We start from the raw sequence: 17,432 nt of genomic DNA on the forward strand, positions 1-17,432 counted from the left end.
TGCATCCCCTTAACAATTGTATGTATTGAGCCGTACTGTATTGTACCCATTCTGCAATCTGTTAAATAAAGTTTTCATTCATTCATTCATTCATAGGAATTGAATGAAACCCTTTAAAAGCCCCTCGGACAATCTATGGCATTCACAGTCTGTGGCCATTCACAGTCTGTGGCATTCACAGTCTGTGGCATTCACAGTCTATGGCATTCACAGTCTATGGCATTCACAGTCTGTGGCCATTCACAGTCTATGGCATTCACAGTCTATGGCATTCACAGTCTATGGCATTCACAGTCTATGGCCATTCACAGTCTGTGGCCATTCACAGTCTATGGCATTCACAGTCTATGGCATTCACAGTCTATGGCATTCACAGTCTGTGGCCATTCACAGTCTATGGCATTCACAGTCTATGGCATTCACAGTCTATGGCATTCACAGTCTGTGGCCATTCACAGTCTGTGGCATTCACAGTCTATGGCATTCACAGTCTATGGCATTCACAGTCTGTGGCCATTCACAGTCTATGGCATTCACAGTCTATGGCATTCACAGTCTATGGCATTCACAGTCTATGACATTCACAGTCTATGGCATTCACAGTCTATGGCATTCACAGTCTATGGCATTCACAGTCTATGGCATTCACAGTCTATGGCCATTTATGGCATTCAGAATCAATAGCCATTCACAGTCTATGGCTATTCACAGTCTATGGCCATTGCAATGGGCCATAGATGCAATTCTACAAAATAAAAGTCCAATCATTTAACTATTATAAAAACGAACTGCCACCTGATTATCTTCCAGTAGCCTACTCCCAATATAATTCATAATTTATTAAAGTATGCATGGGCTACTGTACCATCTATAATGGATAGTTTTCAGCAACAAGCTTAAAGCATCAATCAATCAATCAATCAATCAATCAATCAATCAATCAATCAATCCTATTTGGAGTAAAAGTGAATATACCTTAGTCGACTGACATGCCTGTTAGTGTTAATTTCCATTGCATCACATTATCTTGGCAAATTGCAGTGCATACAAATTCCCACTCAGAATACAATAAAAGACGGAGTGATAACTTTTCAATATTTCGCTTCACAGAAAAGAACATATAGCACAGAAGCACTGCAACAGAAGCACAACAATAGAGGCGTTTTGTTAGATTAAACTAGGCATAATTCCAATGCAACAGATGTTGAACTCAGACGAAAGTGTAGGTTTGAAGTGTCATCCATTGTAAAATGGGATATATAGTAGTGGTTCATTTTGTCTATTGGGTTGAAGGGGGGGGGGGGGTTATTATAGGAAAGCACTCTTGTCTCTTGTGCATCATCAACACAATATGCTCGGTAAGCGTATGTAAATGAGGCAACTTTATCACCACAGCGTACTAAATAACGTTAGATGCTGCTGCACCCATAATATACATAATACACCCGAACTTCAGTTCAGGCGGACTTCAGAACAACACAAATACGCACACAGCCGACGGGGACACGTTGGTAAGTAAGTGAGTCCCTGGGTTAATAATCACATTAGACAACTTATAACGATTAAGTTAGGTTACGCCACTAAGGCAAACGTACGTCAACTTCTTTTCAAAGTGTGACATATTAAGAACCGATGAGCGATGACACAAACAAACAGTGCGCCTGGCACACCTGGTACCTCCAGCGCGCATTTGCGGCGCCTGCCTGGCGCACCTGGTACCCGGCGCGCAACACCGTGAGATCCCCGGGACTCCGGGAGCTGAGTTGGAAACACATGACAACGAACTGGGATTCGATAGTTGCGTGTGACATAAAATATATATATTTTTTAGCTCACTCTTACCTTTAAAGGCTTCCCCCCGAACGGATACCAGCAGGGTTATCGCAGCAAACAGGCAATTGATAACTTTATCCATGTCGACTTGTCGAGACTGGGGCTCGTCCGGCGTTAACCCCAAACGCGGGGGTTAACAGCAACTCTCCGATCAACTTGAATTCTACTGTACCTACTTTGAGACGCGCGGGTTCTATCTAGATACTGTAGGATACCATGCCCTCCCCTCCCTGCGTGTGCTTTTTTGGGTCAGAGTAAAAAAGACTGTCTCCGCTGCTCCTTGCCGACTTCTAGACTTGGAGGAGGAATCTGTGTGAGTCCACTGGTCCCTGAATTACGCGGGGAGCGAGTGGTCCAGCTCTGCCTGCGCTCTGCCTGCGCTCCCCCGCTCTCTCCGGTAGAGGGCGTATGCGGGCACAGGCCGATGGTGGAGCACACAAGCCCATAGGAGTCGACCGGAACGGATGCTCTGTCCCTCCTCCTCCCACCTCTCTGTAGGAACTGTGGGAATGTATTCAGGGAGATGTGGGGGCTTTAGTGGGAGTGTGAAGAGTATAAGTTAGGCAGAGAAATGTAACTAAGGCAAAGGATATTTTTTTTTTTTTTTATTTTTTTTTTACATTCCTCTTCTATTTATTACTCGGTTGAATTTCTCATCCATCATGTTCACACAAGGCCGGACACCCAGTCGTACCTCATGACATATTATTTATTACCCATTCGAGCACCATTATGTCAGCCCAGGGGTTTCCAAAGGTGGGTCCGGAGATCCCCGGGGGGTCCTTGAGGGAGTTCCAGGGGGTCCCCGGGCCCCCGGCAAAAATGCCTTGAATGGGTTAACCTTCTGTAGTGTGGTTGTGAAATGGTTAACCCTTTGTCGTGTGGCAGTGAAAGGGTTAACCTTCTGTATCGTCACAGTGAAAGGGTTAACCATTATGGTAATGTAGTAGTGAAAGGGTTAATTTCCCCTTTTAGACTATATGTTCACCAGGAGTTATCACAATCCATTCATTAACGAATTCATTGTAAAACACAAGATACTTGTGACCCAGTGATGCAGCAGGTGATTGTAATCACATGTGATTATCATTAATGACAGACAGCTGTGGCCAATCAGCTGTGTTCATAGCACTACCGTGTTGGTAGGAAGCGTGTGACACTTTTTAATTCTTGGGATTGTGATCATCCCTCCTCATTGTCTTACTCCAGTTCATAGGGGGCCTCAGCTAGTAGGGCCCCGGATTGACAAAGCAAACCTATACCCTGGAGAGATGTTCACTGACAATGTCTTTCATTTTGTAGCAGAAACCTTGTTTCTGACATAAACCCAGTCATGGAAATCTCCACGGTCTAACAGTGTCGTTCACACGTTTGGCACAGTGGCTACAGTAGCTTCCCGCAAATTTGTCAAAAACATTCTACTTTCATTGGCTTCCTATTGTGATTCTGGGTGAGGTATAGAATACAATACATGAACCTCATCATTTGCTGTTTCATTTGATTTATGACATGCCATGTCACTGTAGCATTATGCATTAAGATTTTAGGGCGTAAGAGTAAGCAGTAAATGTATCTCTCAGGCTCTCTCGCTCTCTCTCTCTCTCTCTCTCTCTCTCTCTCTCTCTCTCTCTCTCTCTCTCTCTCTCTCTCTCTCTCTCTCTCTCTCATTTGCTTGCACCCCACAATTTGATAATCACCACCTAGTACCCAGGAACTAATGTCTATGGCCTGCTACATTCTCATGTAAATGTTCATTTCTGGAGGGGGTTGTTAGAATAAGACGTGGGCCCCATATTGGATGTTGAAACGGGCCCCCTGAACCTTAGGGGCCTCTATGCTATAGTTACTGTATGTATTCAGTATTAAATCACATCAAACTGCAATAACGGATAAGGGTCCCTGGAACAAACACATATACAGTAGCTCAATGGGTAACATGTCATTAAAGGAACACTCCACCAAAAACACAACACTGATAATCTCACACATGGAACTTTGATATTTATTTAATCTTTATAGTATCACCGAGAAGTATTTGTTACTTCCTGGAATCATATATATATCATCACACATGTTAGCTCAATAACTCTCAAACCAAATAGATTTGTACAAGATAGTTAATAATATATACGCTTTTTTGGGGGGGGGGGGGGGGTGGAGTGTTCCTTTACAGTAATACCGCCAGGGGTGCAGTCGTGCACACACGCGGTTACACGCCGTGTTATTAGATCACTGAGGCAGAACTAAGTACGCGCGATCGCGCACGGATGTGTACTCGCGTGTACGCTCACACAAAAATGCGCTGTATCCATTCGTTGTGAATAAGTACCCGGCCGGCGGCCACCGTTTTACATAACAAAAAGCGCAGGTAGACTAGGTGTCTGGGTGTTGGCTATCTGAATGCATCTCCCCCTTCATTCTGTGTGACGGCAGTGGAGGTGAATACTAATGTGACTCGGAATTCGTGATGGGGGTCTACCTGCTTATGATTGAATCAAGCGTCTGCCGTGCTGCGCTTGGACCTGTCTCAAAACCCTGCCCTCTTTTCTTGATCCTCCAATCACAGCTGTCGCTTACCTCTGACTTCCTCGTACAAACTGTGATTGGAGGATCAAGAAAAGGGGCAGGGTTTGAGACAGGTCTCTCGCGCGCGCACATTCACACAAATAGAGAGCAAGAAGAGCGTGTATGATAGAAAGATTGCACTTGCGTATATGCGCTTGTGTGTGTGTGTGTGTGTGTGCGTGTGCGTGTGTGTGTGTGTGTGTGTGTGTGTGTGTGTGTATAACTGCGCGCGAGTCGGTGTGAGCGCCCCACACGGTTCATCACCAAACCTCCCTTGCTGTGCACTAGGAGTCATGCACACACAAACTTCAAGTAAACACAAGTTGTCTGATTATTTTAAGTTTGCTTTTGTGTTTGTGTGTAAAACAATTTCTTTAATTGAATTAACTTAAACTAAAAGTAAATACAAACTAAATTAACAATGTAACTTTCATTGTTAATTTAGTTTGTATTTACTTTTCTAGTTTAAGTTGATTCAATTAAAGAAATTGTAACTACTATTACATTTAAAACATTGTTTGTTTTTCAACCATATCTGTTGACAATATAATTTCTTTATATATTGAAGGCTACATCCTGCTACCTTTTTCAGCTTCTCTATTAAAAAAAAAAAAAAAGAAATCTGTTCTGTGCACGTGGCGTGGCGTGTTACCAGTTCCCATATTACGACTGCACCACTGAATACCGCCGAAGGACAGGGGTTTGATTCCTACAACGGGGTACCCATACTTACTGTAGTAATACAATATGTATGCAGTCAGGCTACTGTAAGGTGCTTTTGATAAAAGCATCCCTGATTTATTTAGGGAGGTGTGGGGGAGTTGTGAATCTGAAGAGTATCAGTCAGGCATAGAAATGTAACTAAGGCATAGGACAGTTGATTGTATATAAACCTGTTTAAACACCCACTCTGTACACTGTATAGTTCAAGTTTCTTTATTAGTTGTCAAACTTGTCATACAGAAATACAGAATACTTTTGCATGAAATGCTTCTTTCTGTTTTGCTCCTGAGAGTGTGCTAGATAAAATAACAAGATAGTGTAAAATAGTATAATAAGTATAAAATAGAAAGTCAAGTACGTAAAACAAGTGTAAACAAAACAAAAAATGTCAATATACATATATGCATCCTGGTGCTGCTTTAGCCAGCACCACACTGTATCCCTATGTGTGAGTTGTTTCAGCAGAGCTGAAAGTTCGCTGAAGCCTGGGATAAATTTCCCGAGGTAGTTGACCATGCCGAGAAAGCGCTGGAGTGCTGTGACGTCCTCAGGGATTGGCAGTTCGGCGATGGCTTTGGTCTTGGATGGGTCCTGTTCTGAAGGTCCAGATTAACACTGAAAGTCTGCGTTTATTATTTTGTATAACTTATATATTGTTTATATATATAAGATATATATCTTCACGTCATCTGTTTTACGTGTCAGTATTTATCATTCGCCTTTTGTATATGTCCCATTCTTAACGCCGTAGGCGCCAGCGAGCGCGCCCCTCTAGACATGTTTCAGAACATGCCCAGACAAGCCCAGAGAGAGCGCATTGATCTGTGTGGGTGAACAGGCTCAGTCCACAGGTAACACGGAGTGAGAGAGAAGTGACGTTTGGAGCAGTTGTAAACAGGACGGCAAGGCAACGTATCGTTATAGAGAGCCGAACGGCTAATTAGATACAACCATAATATTGTCGAGCCATTATTGGCACAGTATAGTGACTTGTGTAAGCGAAGTAACGTGGAGAGACTTATAGTTGAACCCAGCGACGTTCTGGACATAACTACTCATTGAAGACTTCCTGCGGGTTAGCTTTAAGTACAAACGGAGCTAACTAGCTATCATCCATGCCAACAGGCTTTGGACTAATAGCTATTAATCCTGCCAGCGGGCGCTAGGAATACAAGGACCAGTCCGTACGAGACCCTCTTTCCCAGCGACGACAGGATTATCCCACCAGTCTGCAGTTTCTCTGGAGTCGGAGCTCCAGAGAGAAGTACCGTCTCCATCTACCATCTTGCTTTTCCCTGTACTGCTTCGCTTCGTCTCCGTCTCACTCCATTCAGAGCTCCAACGGTCGGGTACCCGTAGTATAGGAACTATCGTTACCGCGGACATTGTGGCATTGATATTAAAGTAATAACAGGAGATCTGTGTTCATATTCTATGTATGCTTTCTATCCCTATTAAAGTGATTGTTTAACTCGGTTTCACTGTCCCCTCGCAGTTAATGGAGTGTCCGCCATTTTGTATAACTATATTGTCTGGCTAACTAATATCTCTAGTAGTGGTTTAATCTAAACATTTAAATACAGTCAGGGTTGTGTAGCCCCTTAGCTACAATTGGTCCTTCGAGCCGGATGGTATCAGTAATAATATTAGTGATAATATGGCCAGCGGCGGACACTCTCCAATCAGCTCTCCCCCATTAGAGCGCCCTAGGCGCCAGCGTCAGCCCCCTCACCACTTGGAGGGCTACGCTGTAGATTTACCTCCTAGCTTATCCACGAGGACGCTAAGCAAGGATAACATTGGTAGCTCAAGCATGCCCAACCTTATCGACCTGTCAACCCCAGATGTAGAGACCCAAGCTAGTTTAAGTGAAACTAACTTAGCTTACAGGGGGGACAAGCGGGGCATGACTTGACTATACCCACAGAGTACCGCGCCCCCGAGGTGGACCTCGGAGCGCGTGAGAAGACCAGGTCAACGCCAAGCCCGGCCAGCTCCAAATCACCACCATCAGCGTCCTCCCCACGCGAAGCCGACCAGAGGCTAGCGCAAGTCCTGATCGCCACGATAACCGCTTCGGCGGAAAGGGATCGCCTCCAGGAGCACCGAGAGAGTGAGCGTGACTGCCTCCAGGGTGAGCGTGACCGCCTCCAGGCGCAACAAGAGAGTGAGCGTGACCGCCTCCAGGGTCGAGCGTGACCGCCTCCAGACGCAACGAGAGAGTGAGCGCGCACATCTCAGACTGGAAGAGAGTCGCCTCCAGGCTGACGCCATGATACAACCATGCAGCGAGACCGTCTACAGGCACAAATGATGGCGCAAGCGCTCCAGAATGGGACTCCCCACTCTTCCACCAGGAGCTCCCGGAGATCATCACGCCAAGGGTCGAGGGCACCCTCCCCTCCCCGACAAAGCTACATGGGAACCCGCCTAAGGGAAGAACCTGCTTACGTTGCAGAACAGCTAGCCGAGCGACTACAAAGCCTGACTGAGGATGAGGGAGGACAGAGGGCCCACCCGCACTACTCCATATCAGACCAGAAGGCACAGCGCCCCCCCCCCCGGTCTCAGTCCCGACACGCTGCGTCATGAACCCCCAACACGTCCCAGTGGGGAGTTCGAGCACCCGACGGCACTGAGGACTAGTGCCTGGCAACCCAGCCCCTGGTTCCCGCCCAGCACGAACCAACGACCCAACGCACAGGGAGACTCGCCGCGGATGCCTCTCCCCCCACGTGCGTCAGTGTCACAGCCATCCATGGCACCCTACATTGGGACACCCACATTCCCAGACTTCACAAGAGAAGACCGAGCGCAGTATACCGAGCTGCGTATGTGCCTAGAGACAATCATGTCAGGAGAACAGGACGAGTCATACAAGTACGCCATTCTCCTTAAGCATCTCAAGGTAACTAGAGCTCACAACATTGCGCTGGCCTACTCCAATTCACAAACTCCCTATTCTGACGCCCTGTCGGCCCTCGACGGACGTTACGGACGTACATGGGACTATGTCATTCAGGAGATACGTGAGATCGAACGTCTCCCCCCGGCTAGAGACAACCGAGCCCTGGACGACCTATCCGTCAAAGTACAGTCCCTAGTGGGGATGCTCGGTTCCCAACGAGAGAAGGGGATGCACGAGCTGTACGCCAACTCCAACGTGGAGCGCATATTAGAGAAGCTCCCCCCATTCCGCCAAGAACGTTTTCGGCGGCAAAGAAACTACCGTGACCCGAATGCCCCAGAACAGTCACTGCTGGATCTTGCTGACTTCCTAGCTAGGGAGGTTAGCAGCCTAAGAATCGACACCTTCGCATGGGGTGGCTCGAACTCTAAAGAGGGACCGAGGAGGGCTAAAGACCAAAGCAGGCCCATCACAGTGATGCACCAGGCCGAGTCGGTGTCATGACAGAAGAGTCACAACCCCCCCGCCAAGAAACTGACCACCGTCGAAGTAAGTCAGTGGATTAAAGCTAACCGCCGCTGCTTCCGCTGCGTGCGCGGCCACATGGCAGCAGAATGCCGCCTTAAGAAGAAGTGTGGCAAGTGTGACGGCGCTCACCTCGAAGCACTGCACGAGAGCAACAAGCGAAACCCAGCTCCACAAAGCAACTCGAGAGCAGAAGTACTCTACATCGACCCCGCGAAAAGTGGGAGCTCCAGGGTGCTCCTCAAGGTGGTACGAGTACTCCTCAGTCATGGGGACAAGGTACTCGACACCTACGCCGTCCTCGATGACGGGTCGGAGAAGACACTCCTCCTCGCCTCCGCCGCGACCCAGTTGGACCTGCGGGGCCCAGAGGAGACCATGACCCTCCGTACCATTCGTCGAGACTTAAAGACAATCAAAGGTGAAAACGTCTCGTTCACCATTGCAGCGATCGACCAGCCTGAGAAGCGGTACGCCATCAGCAAGGCATTCACGAGCTACGACATAGGTTTGTCACGCTACGATTACCCCATCCCACAGCTGAGGGAAAAGTACGACCACCTACGCCAATTGCCCATACCGCTTATCAGCGGCGCTACGCCGACCCTACTCATTGGCTCCGACCACGCGGACCTCATTGTCCCAACTGATGCGGTCCACATCGGACCCAGAGGATGCCCAGCCGCGGTTAAGACCCGACTGGGGTGGACGCTCCAGGGCCCCCTCTCCGGGCCTTCCAGCCAACCAACGTCCACACGCTGCCTTTACACCAAGGCAAGCGACACAGACAACACTATCCTACAGCACGTTGAGAGGCTATGGACACTAGACGCACTGCCATTCAAGAACGAACGCAAGATGGTTAGGTCCAAGGAGGACAAGTATGCCATCGCTCTACTAGAGCAGAACACTACGAGGGTCGACGGAGTGCTAAGATACACAACCCCACTCTTGAGGCGGGAAGGGATGCCCACTCTGCATGTGCCTAAGGGAGCGACGCACCACTACCTACAGAGCACTGAGCGACGCCTCGCCAAGGATCCCCCACAAGCAACGATCTATCGCACCGAGATCGAGAAGCTGGTAACGGCCGGCCACATAAAGAACATCGATGACCACGAGGCAGAAGGGACGACAGAGTCCTGGTACGTGCCCCACCACAAGGTCACCCACAACGGAAAGAACCGCATCGTGTTCAATTGCAGTTATCAGATTGGACAGCAGAATCTGAATAACCTACTCCTGCCCGGCCCGACACTCGGACCCTCCCTCCTCGGCGTCCTGATACGCTTTCGTCAGGACAAAGTGGCCATCAGCGGCGACATCAAGGGAATGTTCCTACAAGTTCGACTGATGGAGGAAGACAAGCCTTTACTGAGGTTTCTGTGGAGGGAGAGGCTCGATGACGAACAACCCTCGATATACCAATGGGAGGTACTCCCCTTCGGCACCACCTGCAGCCCGTGCTGCGCCACGTTCGCGTTACAGAAGCACGTGGCCGAAGACCCCGGAGCCGACGGTGATGTCCGACACAGCGTTGAACGAAGTTTCTACGTGGACAACTGTCTACAGAGCGTATCCACGCCAGAAGAAGCAGAGAGCATCCTACTGAAGCTACGGGCTTCGTTAGCCAAAGGTGGATTCGACCTCCGACAGTGGGCCAGTAGCGACCCTCAAGTTCTCCGGCACCTCCCTCCAGAGACTAAGGCCGTGAGCAGCGAGACCTGGATGGCGCACACCCCAGGCGAAGCGCAAGTTAACTGTTAACTGTTACCCGTTATTGCACAAATCTATTGTTACCTGCTACCTGTTATTGCACAATTTTATTGCAAAAATGTTTTGTATTGGATTCTATTATATGTTGTACCAATTGCACATCGTTGCGGGCAAGACCACCCGCATTTCATTGTATATCCGTATGCCGTGACAAATAAAACTCTTGACTTGACTTGACTTGAAGAGATGACTCTGGGCCTCGTCTGGCGCTTCAAGACGAACTCGCTTCACTACCGACACACACCTCTGAGGACGGATCAGGAGACGTCCACGACTAGACTGACCACTCGGCGGAGTGTGTACCGAACACTCGCCAGCCAGTACGACCCAATGGGGTGTATCCTCCCCTACACCACCCGGGCGAAGATGCTGGTGAGAGAACTGTGGGCCAAGGAGCAGGGCTGGGACGACCCCATACCCGAGCACCTAGCCACCACATGGAGAGAGTGGGAGGATGAACTTGTCTTACTCCGCGAGGTGGCCATCCCGCGGAGTTACTTCCCCCCTACAGTGCGGCTGGAGACGTGTCAGATAGACCTGCACATCTTCAGCGACGCCTCTGAAGTGGCGTACGGATCAGTGGCCTACCTGAGAGCTCGAGAAGAGGGAGGAGAAGTCCACGTAGCCTTCTTCCTGGCCCGCTCGAGGATAGCTCCTCGCAAGCAGCAGTCGATCCCGCGACTAGAGCTCTGCGCAGCTCTGGTAGGCGCGCAACTTGCAAAAATGGTGCAAAGTGAACTCACCATACCGGTGCGTGAGATCATCCTATGGTCAGACTCCATGACCGTGATCACCTGGATCCAGTCCGCCTCCTGTCGGTACAAAGTTTTCGTCGGAGTCCGAGTAACCGAAATCCAAGACCTGGTAGGAGCGGCATGTTGGAGATATGTTGACACCAAGCAGAACCCGGCGGATGTCATCACACGGGGGATGTCCCTAGCCAACCTCACCCGTCCTAACTCATACAGTGACGGCCCAGAATTCCTCAAGCTCCCGGAGAAGTGGCCTATCTCCACACCGCGTGAGGCGAACCAAGACGAGTCAGAAATAAAAGGGTCCATGTTCTGCGGGCTGAGTCAAGCCCCGGCTCCAACGGGCCCTTACCTAGACGACTGTCAAACTCTGGAGAGTGCCCACAAAAGGACATTCCTATGGCACCACCCGGAGCTTCCCCCCACCACAGACCTCGATGCACCTGCATACAAGGAAGCGGAACTTCTTATGCTGCAGAGAGCGCAGAGAGACTCTTTCCCAGAGGAAATAGAGTGTCTGATAAGGGCAAAGCCAGTCCCCTCAGACAATCGACTCCTCACCTTAGCCCCAGAGATCGACGCCCAGGGCCTCATCAGGGTGGGTGGTCGGTTGAGACGGGCCCCGGACTTAGCCGAGGATGTTAAGCATCCCATCGTCCTAAGCAGCCGACACAGGATAACAGATCTGATCATTCAGAAATACGACGAGGTGGTGTGCCACGCGGGGGCCGAGCGAGTCTTTGCGGAGATCCGATGGCGCTTCTGGATACTCCAAGGGAGAGAAGCTGTACGCCGATTCCAACGAACTTGCCCGACCTGTCGCAAGTGGAGGGCACAGCCTATTATCCCGAAGATGGCAGACCTGCCTTCCTGCCGCCTCCGACTCGGCGAGCGGGCCTTCCATTCCACGGGCGTGGACTGCTTCGGCCCATTCAACGTCAAGAGAGGAAGAGGAACAGAGAAGAGGTGGGGCATCGTGTATAAATGCATGACCACCCGAGCTGTTCACATTGAGCTCCTCCAGTCGATGAGTACAGACTCGTTCCTCATGTCATTCCGGAGGTTCCAAGCGAGGAGAGGGACCCCATCAGTGCTATTGTCAGACCAAGGGACAAACTTCCGAGGAGGAGACACGGAACTGAGAGCGAGCTTTCTGAACATGGGTGAAGAACTCAAGACTCGCCTCGCTCCAGCTCAGGTCACCTTCCAGTTCAATCCTCCGAATGCCCGGGGGAATGTGGGAGAGAGAGGTCCGATCAATAAAGACTGCTATGTACACCGTACTTGGAGCCCAGACCGTGGGCGATGAAGTCCTGGCTACGGTCCTCACAGAGATTGAGGGAGTTCTGAACTCCAAGCCCCTCGGCTACGTTTCAAGCGACGTAGCTGACATCGACCCCATCACCCCAAACTACCTCTTGACTACCCAACCCTGCCCTTCCTCAGACGGTGTACAGACAGGACGAGATGAACGGACGGAGAATGTGGAGACACAGCCAAGTACTGGCCGACCAGTTTTGGGCCCGCTTCCTCCTACACTACTTACCCTCCCTTCAAGCCAGTCAGAAATGGGTGAAAGACAGGGACAACCTGACCGTGGGGACCGTCGTGATGATCATAGACCAGTCACTACCCCGAGCTACGTGGCCAGCCGGCCGTGTGAGCAGAGTGATCAATGGTTCGGATGGGAAGGTCAGAGCGGCAGAAGTCATCGTCCAAGGGCGGACTTATACCAGACCAGTAGCTAAGTTGATAGAGCTTCCTGCGTTCCCTGACCCCCCTGACGACGACGATAACCCACTGACTTTATAGATTACTTCCAACTCCCCACAGCCCATTATGGAGAAGTTGACTTGACCCTTAATATTAATCTGTGCCCCAATTTTTATTTGCTAATTAGGTTCGGACTAATTAGGGGGCGGCTGTTCTGAAGGTCCAGATTAACACTGAAAGTCTGCGTTTATTATTTTGTATAACTTATATATTGTTTATATATATAAGATATATATCTTCACGTCATCTATTTTACGTGTCAGTATTTATCATTCGCCTTTTGTATATGTCCCATTCTTAACGCCGTAGGCGCCAGCGAGCGCGCCCCTCTAGACATGTTTCAGAACATGCCCAGACAAGCCCAGAGAGAGCGCATTGATCTGTGTGGGTGAACAGGCTCAGTCCACAGGTAACACGGAGTGAGAGAGAAGTGACGTTTGGAGCAGTTGTAAACAGGACGGCAAGGCAACGTATCGTTATAGAGAGCCGAACGTCTAATTAGATACAACCATAATATTGTCGAGCCATTATTGGCACAGTATAGTGACTTGTGTAAGCGAAGTAACGTGGAGAGGCTTATAGTTGAACCCAGCGACGTTCTGGACATAACTACTCATTGAAGACTTCCTGCGGGTTAGCTTTAAGTACAAACGGAGCTAACTAGCTATCATCCATGCCAACGGGCTTTGGACTAATAGCTATTAATCCTGCCATCGGGCGCTAGGAATACAAGGACCAGTCCGTACGAGACCCTCTTTCCCAGCGACGACAGGATTATCCCACCAGTCTGCAGTTTCTCTGGAGTCGGAGCTCCAGAGAGAAGTACCGTCTCCATCTACCATCTTGCTTTTCCCTGTACTGCTTCGCTTCGTCTCCGTCTCACTCCATTCAGAGCTCCAACGGTCGGGTACCCATAGTATAGGAACTATCGTTACCGCGGACATTGTGGCATTGATATTAAAGTAATAACAGGAGATCTGTGTTCATATTCTATGTATGCTTTCTATCCCTATTAAAGTGATTGTTTAACTCGGTTTCACTGTCCCCTCGCAGTTAATGGAGTGTCCGCCATTTTGTGTAACTATATTGTCTGGCTAACTAATATCTCTAGTAGTGGTTTAATCTAAACATTTAAATACAGTCAGGGTTGTGTAGCCCCTTAGCTACAGGTCCGCTTTTAGGCCATCACTGGTGAACACGTGACCGACATAGGAGACCTCAGCCAGTCGAAACTTGCACTTGAGGGGGTTGAGTCTCAGATTCACCTGACGTGCGCGGTTCAGTATCTTCACCAGGTTTCTGTCGTGCTGTGCTACATCTCGGCCTCCGACAAGGATGTCGTCGACGATGATGGCACAGGGGTATCCTGCAAATATCTGCTCCATTGAGCGCTGGAACACCTCGCTGGCTGCATTTATTCCGAATGGCATCCGGAGGAATCTGTAGCAGCAGGTGTGCTGAAAGTGGTCAGCAGTGATGACTTACTGTCCAACGAGATTTGCCAAAAAGAGCTTTTGGCGTCTAGGACTGAGAACACTGTTGCATTTGTCATTTGTGATGCGACCTCCTCAACAGTACGCATAGGATGGTGGGGACGTTTTAATGCTTTGTTGAGATCTCTGGGGTCGATGCAGATTCTTATGTCATCAGTTTGCTTTTTATTTGTGGCCACCATGGATGACACCCATTCCGTTGGCTCCGAGACGGGAACGATGACGACTAGGTCCTTCATCCTGTCAAGCTCCGCCTTGACTCTGTCCTGCATGGCCAACGGAATACGGCGTGCTGGACGGACGATGGGCTGTACATCTGGATCTAGTTTCATGGAGTATTTGACTAGTAGCTTGCCAAGTTTGTCCTGGAAAAGATCAGCATAGTCTGTAAAGATCTGATGGGGCAGGTTAGCATTGTCATTCACACTGAGTTGGTGAACCTCCTTGTTTAGTATTACTAGTTCCATGCGTAAGCATGCTGGTAAGCCTAGCAGTGGCTGGACGTTTCTCTCCACAATGTAGAACTGCAGTGCATATGGCTGGCCTGCTAGGTGACATGATAGTGTTACTGAACCCACAGTGTTGATCTGATCTCCTCCATATGCAATCAAGTTGGTGATTTTTGAACGGTCGATTTCTTCTCCTTTCTCCACATGTTTGAATGCATCATATATGATATGACATTGCACCTTGCTCCTGTATCGACTTTCATTTACATGAACAGTGGTAAATGCTTCACTTTTCCCTTTTGCATTACCGTTTATTGTGTCAACATTCTCCAGTGTTATTCCGTCCACATAGAATGATTCTTCATCGCTACCACTTGTGGCTCGTTCTGGTTCTAGTTGGTTGACGGATCTCCTTTGCCTCTGTGTGCCAGAGCGTTGCTGTATTAATCTGCAACTGTTTTTGTAGTGGTTCCATTTCTTGCATGTGTGACATTGTTGACCATATGCAGGGCAAACCTCCCTCTTAGCTGCATGGCTGCGCCCACAATTGTTGCAATTTGTGATCTGCGTGTTATTTTCTGACTGTGGTTTCTGTCTTGTCTCAAATCTCTGTTTCCTTGAGACTCTGTGTTGCACGCTATCAACTTTAGTGGACATTTAGTACTGCAGATAGTGTCTTTGTGTGCTGGTCAGATAGCTCATGTATTCGACACACTGATATGGCCTTAGTTAGAGTCAGTTCACTATCATGCAGCAATACTTTTCTCAGACCATCGTCACTTATGCCACATACAAGTCTATCTCTGGTGAGGTCGTCTCGCAGTATTCCAAAACCGCAGCTCTTAGCTTTGATCCTTAAATCAGTAACGTATGATTCAATTGTCTCACCTTGGATTTGGCATCTTGTGTTAAACTTGTGCCTTTCCATTGTAATGTTGGTTTGAGGATTGCAAATTTGATCAAGAGCTCTCGTCCTCCTCTCTGATCAAATATGTGCATTGATCCCTTCAAAGGTGACGTTCGTTGGAATATTTATCAGTTGACATGGCAAAATAAGACCAGTTTTGAAGAATCACTAATGATGCTTTGGCTTTTTTTTTTTTTTTTTTTTTTTTTATGCAAACATTTGTTTTGGAATGAGTCTATATATCGGAGACAGGCAAGCAAGCGCAAACAGTGTCAGCGTTCTCTTCGCGGCGACACAGAGACGGGGGAACAAACCGGCAATGTCAGCCAATGTCGGCCCCTGATTATTATAGATTGCATAAACACACATGTAGCCGCAGATTCGCCATCACTAATTAAAATGTAGCGAGGTTGACATGGGCTTCCACTTTTAGTCTCAAATGACCCCCCCTCTCTCTCTCGTTGTCAAGGAGGAGACGACAGGGCTTCTTTTCTAAGTGCAAACAGCAGCTCCAAACAGCAGCTCCAGACAGCAGCTCCAGACAGCAGCTCCAGACAGCAGCTCCAAACAGCAGCTCCAAACGGCAGCTCTGCGGTTGTAAAGCCTCCCTCACACATCACTCTGTGGTATTTAGGCATCATTTTGACCGTAACAACAGGTTGCCAGGAACGCATATACACACTTCTCACCAAAAGGTTGTCATGGGAATTAGTGAATGTGTGACACTCTCTAATTGGGCATATGGATGATAGCCTTATGATTTAAACACACAAACAAACACACACACACACGCACACGCACATGCACACGGACACGCGCACACACACACACACACACACACACACACACACACACACACACACACACACACACACAGTGTGTAAAGATAGCTTTGCAAACATATAATGATATCATTATTACGGAAAATATATGAAAGAGTGGGGTAAGCGTAAATTGTTTTCTCTTAGGAGACGGGGCCATATTGTGTCTGGCTCTGTGTGTGGGGATGGAAAAACATGCCACAGTCAACGAGACCCACGTAGAGATTAGAATATGAATTATCTCGGGCTGCTGCACATTTGTACCCTGTAACCTTTAGGGAGCTTGATTTTTCAGTATTAGAGAGCAAGATGCAACAAAGCAATAACATTACACTGATTGGATAAGGGGGGGAGGGGGGGGGGAAAGAAAAAACACTGTTTACAAAATTGACGCCATGGCGGGATCAGAAGACTACACTTTATGACACAGTGGATACATGACAGTGGATACATGGCAGTGGATACATGGCAGTGGATATATGACAGTGGATACATGCAGGGCCGCCTCAGGGGGTGTGCGAGCAGTGCGGTCGCACAGGGCCTCGCGGGAAGGGGGGCCTCGCAAAAAAAAAAAAAAAAAAAAAAAAAAAAAATATTTTTTATTAATTTTTTTTTTATTATTATTATTTTTTTTTTTTTTTTTTTGCGAGGCCCCCCTTCCCGCGAGGCCCTTTTTCATCACAGACCTAAAATCTAGTTTTGCTTATATGCTTATATATTTCACATTAGACACGTTTGTAGAATGTGTCTGACTTGTTCCTGGGTCTGCAGTCCTGCAGCTGCAGACATACTCACTATTGGAGCTCAGCCTCTGGGGTTCTGCAGCAGCATTGGTTTCAACGAAGGGAGTGGTTTTTCTTACATCATGTGTAGACAGTGTAGACGGCGGCAGCGTGAGTCGGCTGCG

At 48.5% G+C, this 17,432-nt stretch overlaps 1 protein-coding gene across 1 annotated transcript in view; it reads right to left on the reverse strand.

The window, feature by feature from the left end:
• The window catches only part of LOC311239309 (receptor-type tyrosine-protein phosphatase mu-like), a gene marked incomplete at its 5' end in the record, with an annotated part of 199,428 nt that extends 197,513 nt beyond the window's left edge, over positions 1–1,915 (reverse strand). Inside the window, 1 exon segment of the mRNA XM_084327615.1 lies at positions 1,843–1,915. Within this exon segment, the coding sequence (XP_084183741.1) occupies positions 1,843–1,915 (73 nt within the window).
• Positions 1,916–17,432: the final 15,517 nt, after the last annotated feature.

Source organism: Notolepis coatsorum, assembly GCF_963971535.1.
Source record: "Notolepis coatsorum genome assembly, chromosome: 13".
In the NCBI taxonomy this organism is placed as follows: Eukaryota; Metazoa; Chordata; class Actinopteri; order Aulopiformes; family Paralepididae; genus Notolepis; species Notolepis coatsorum.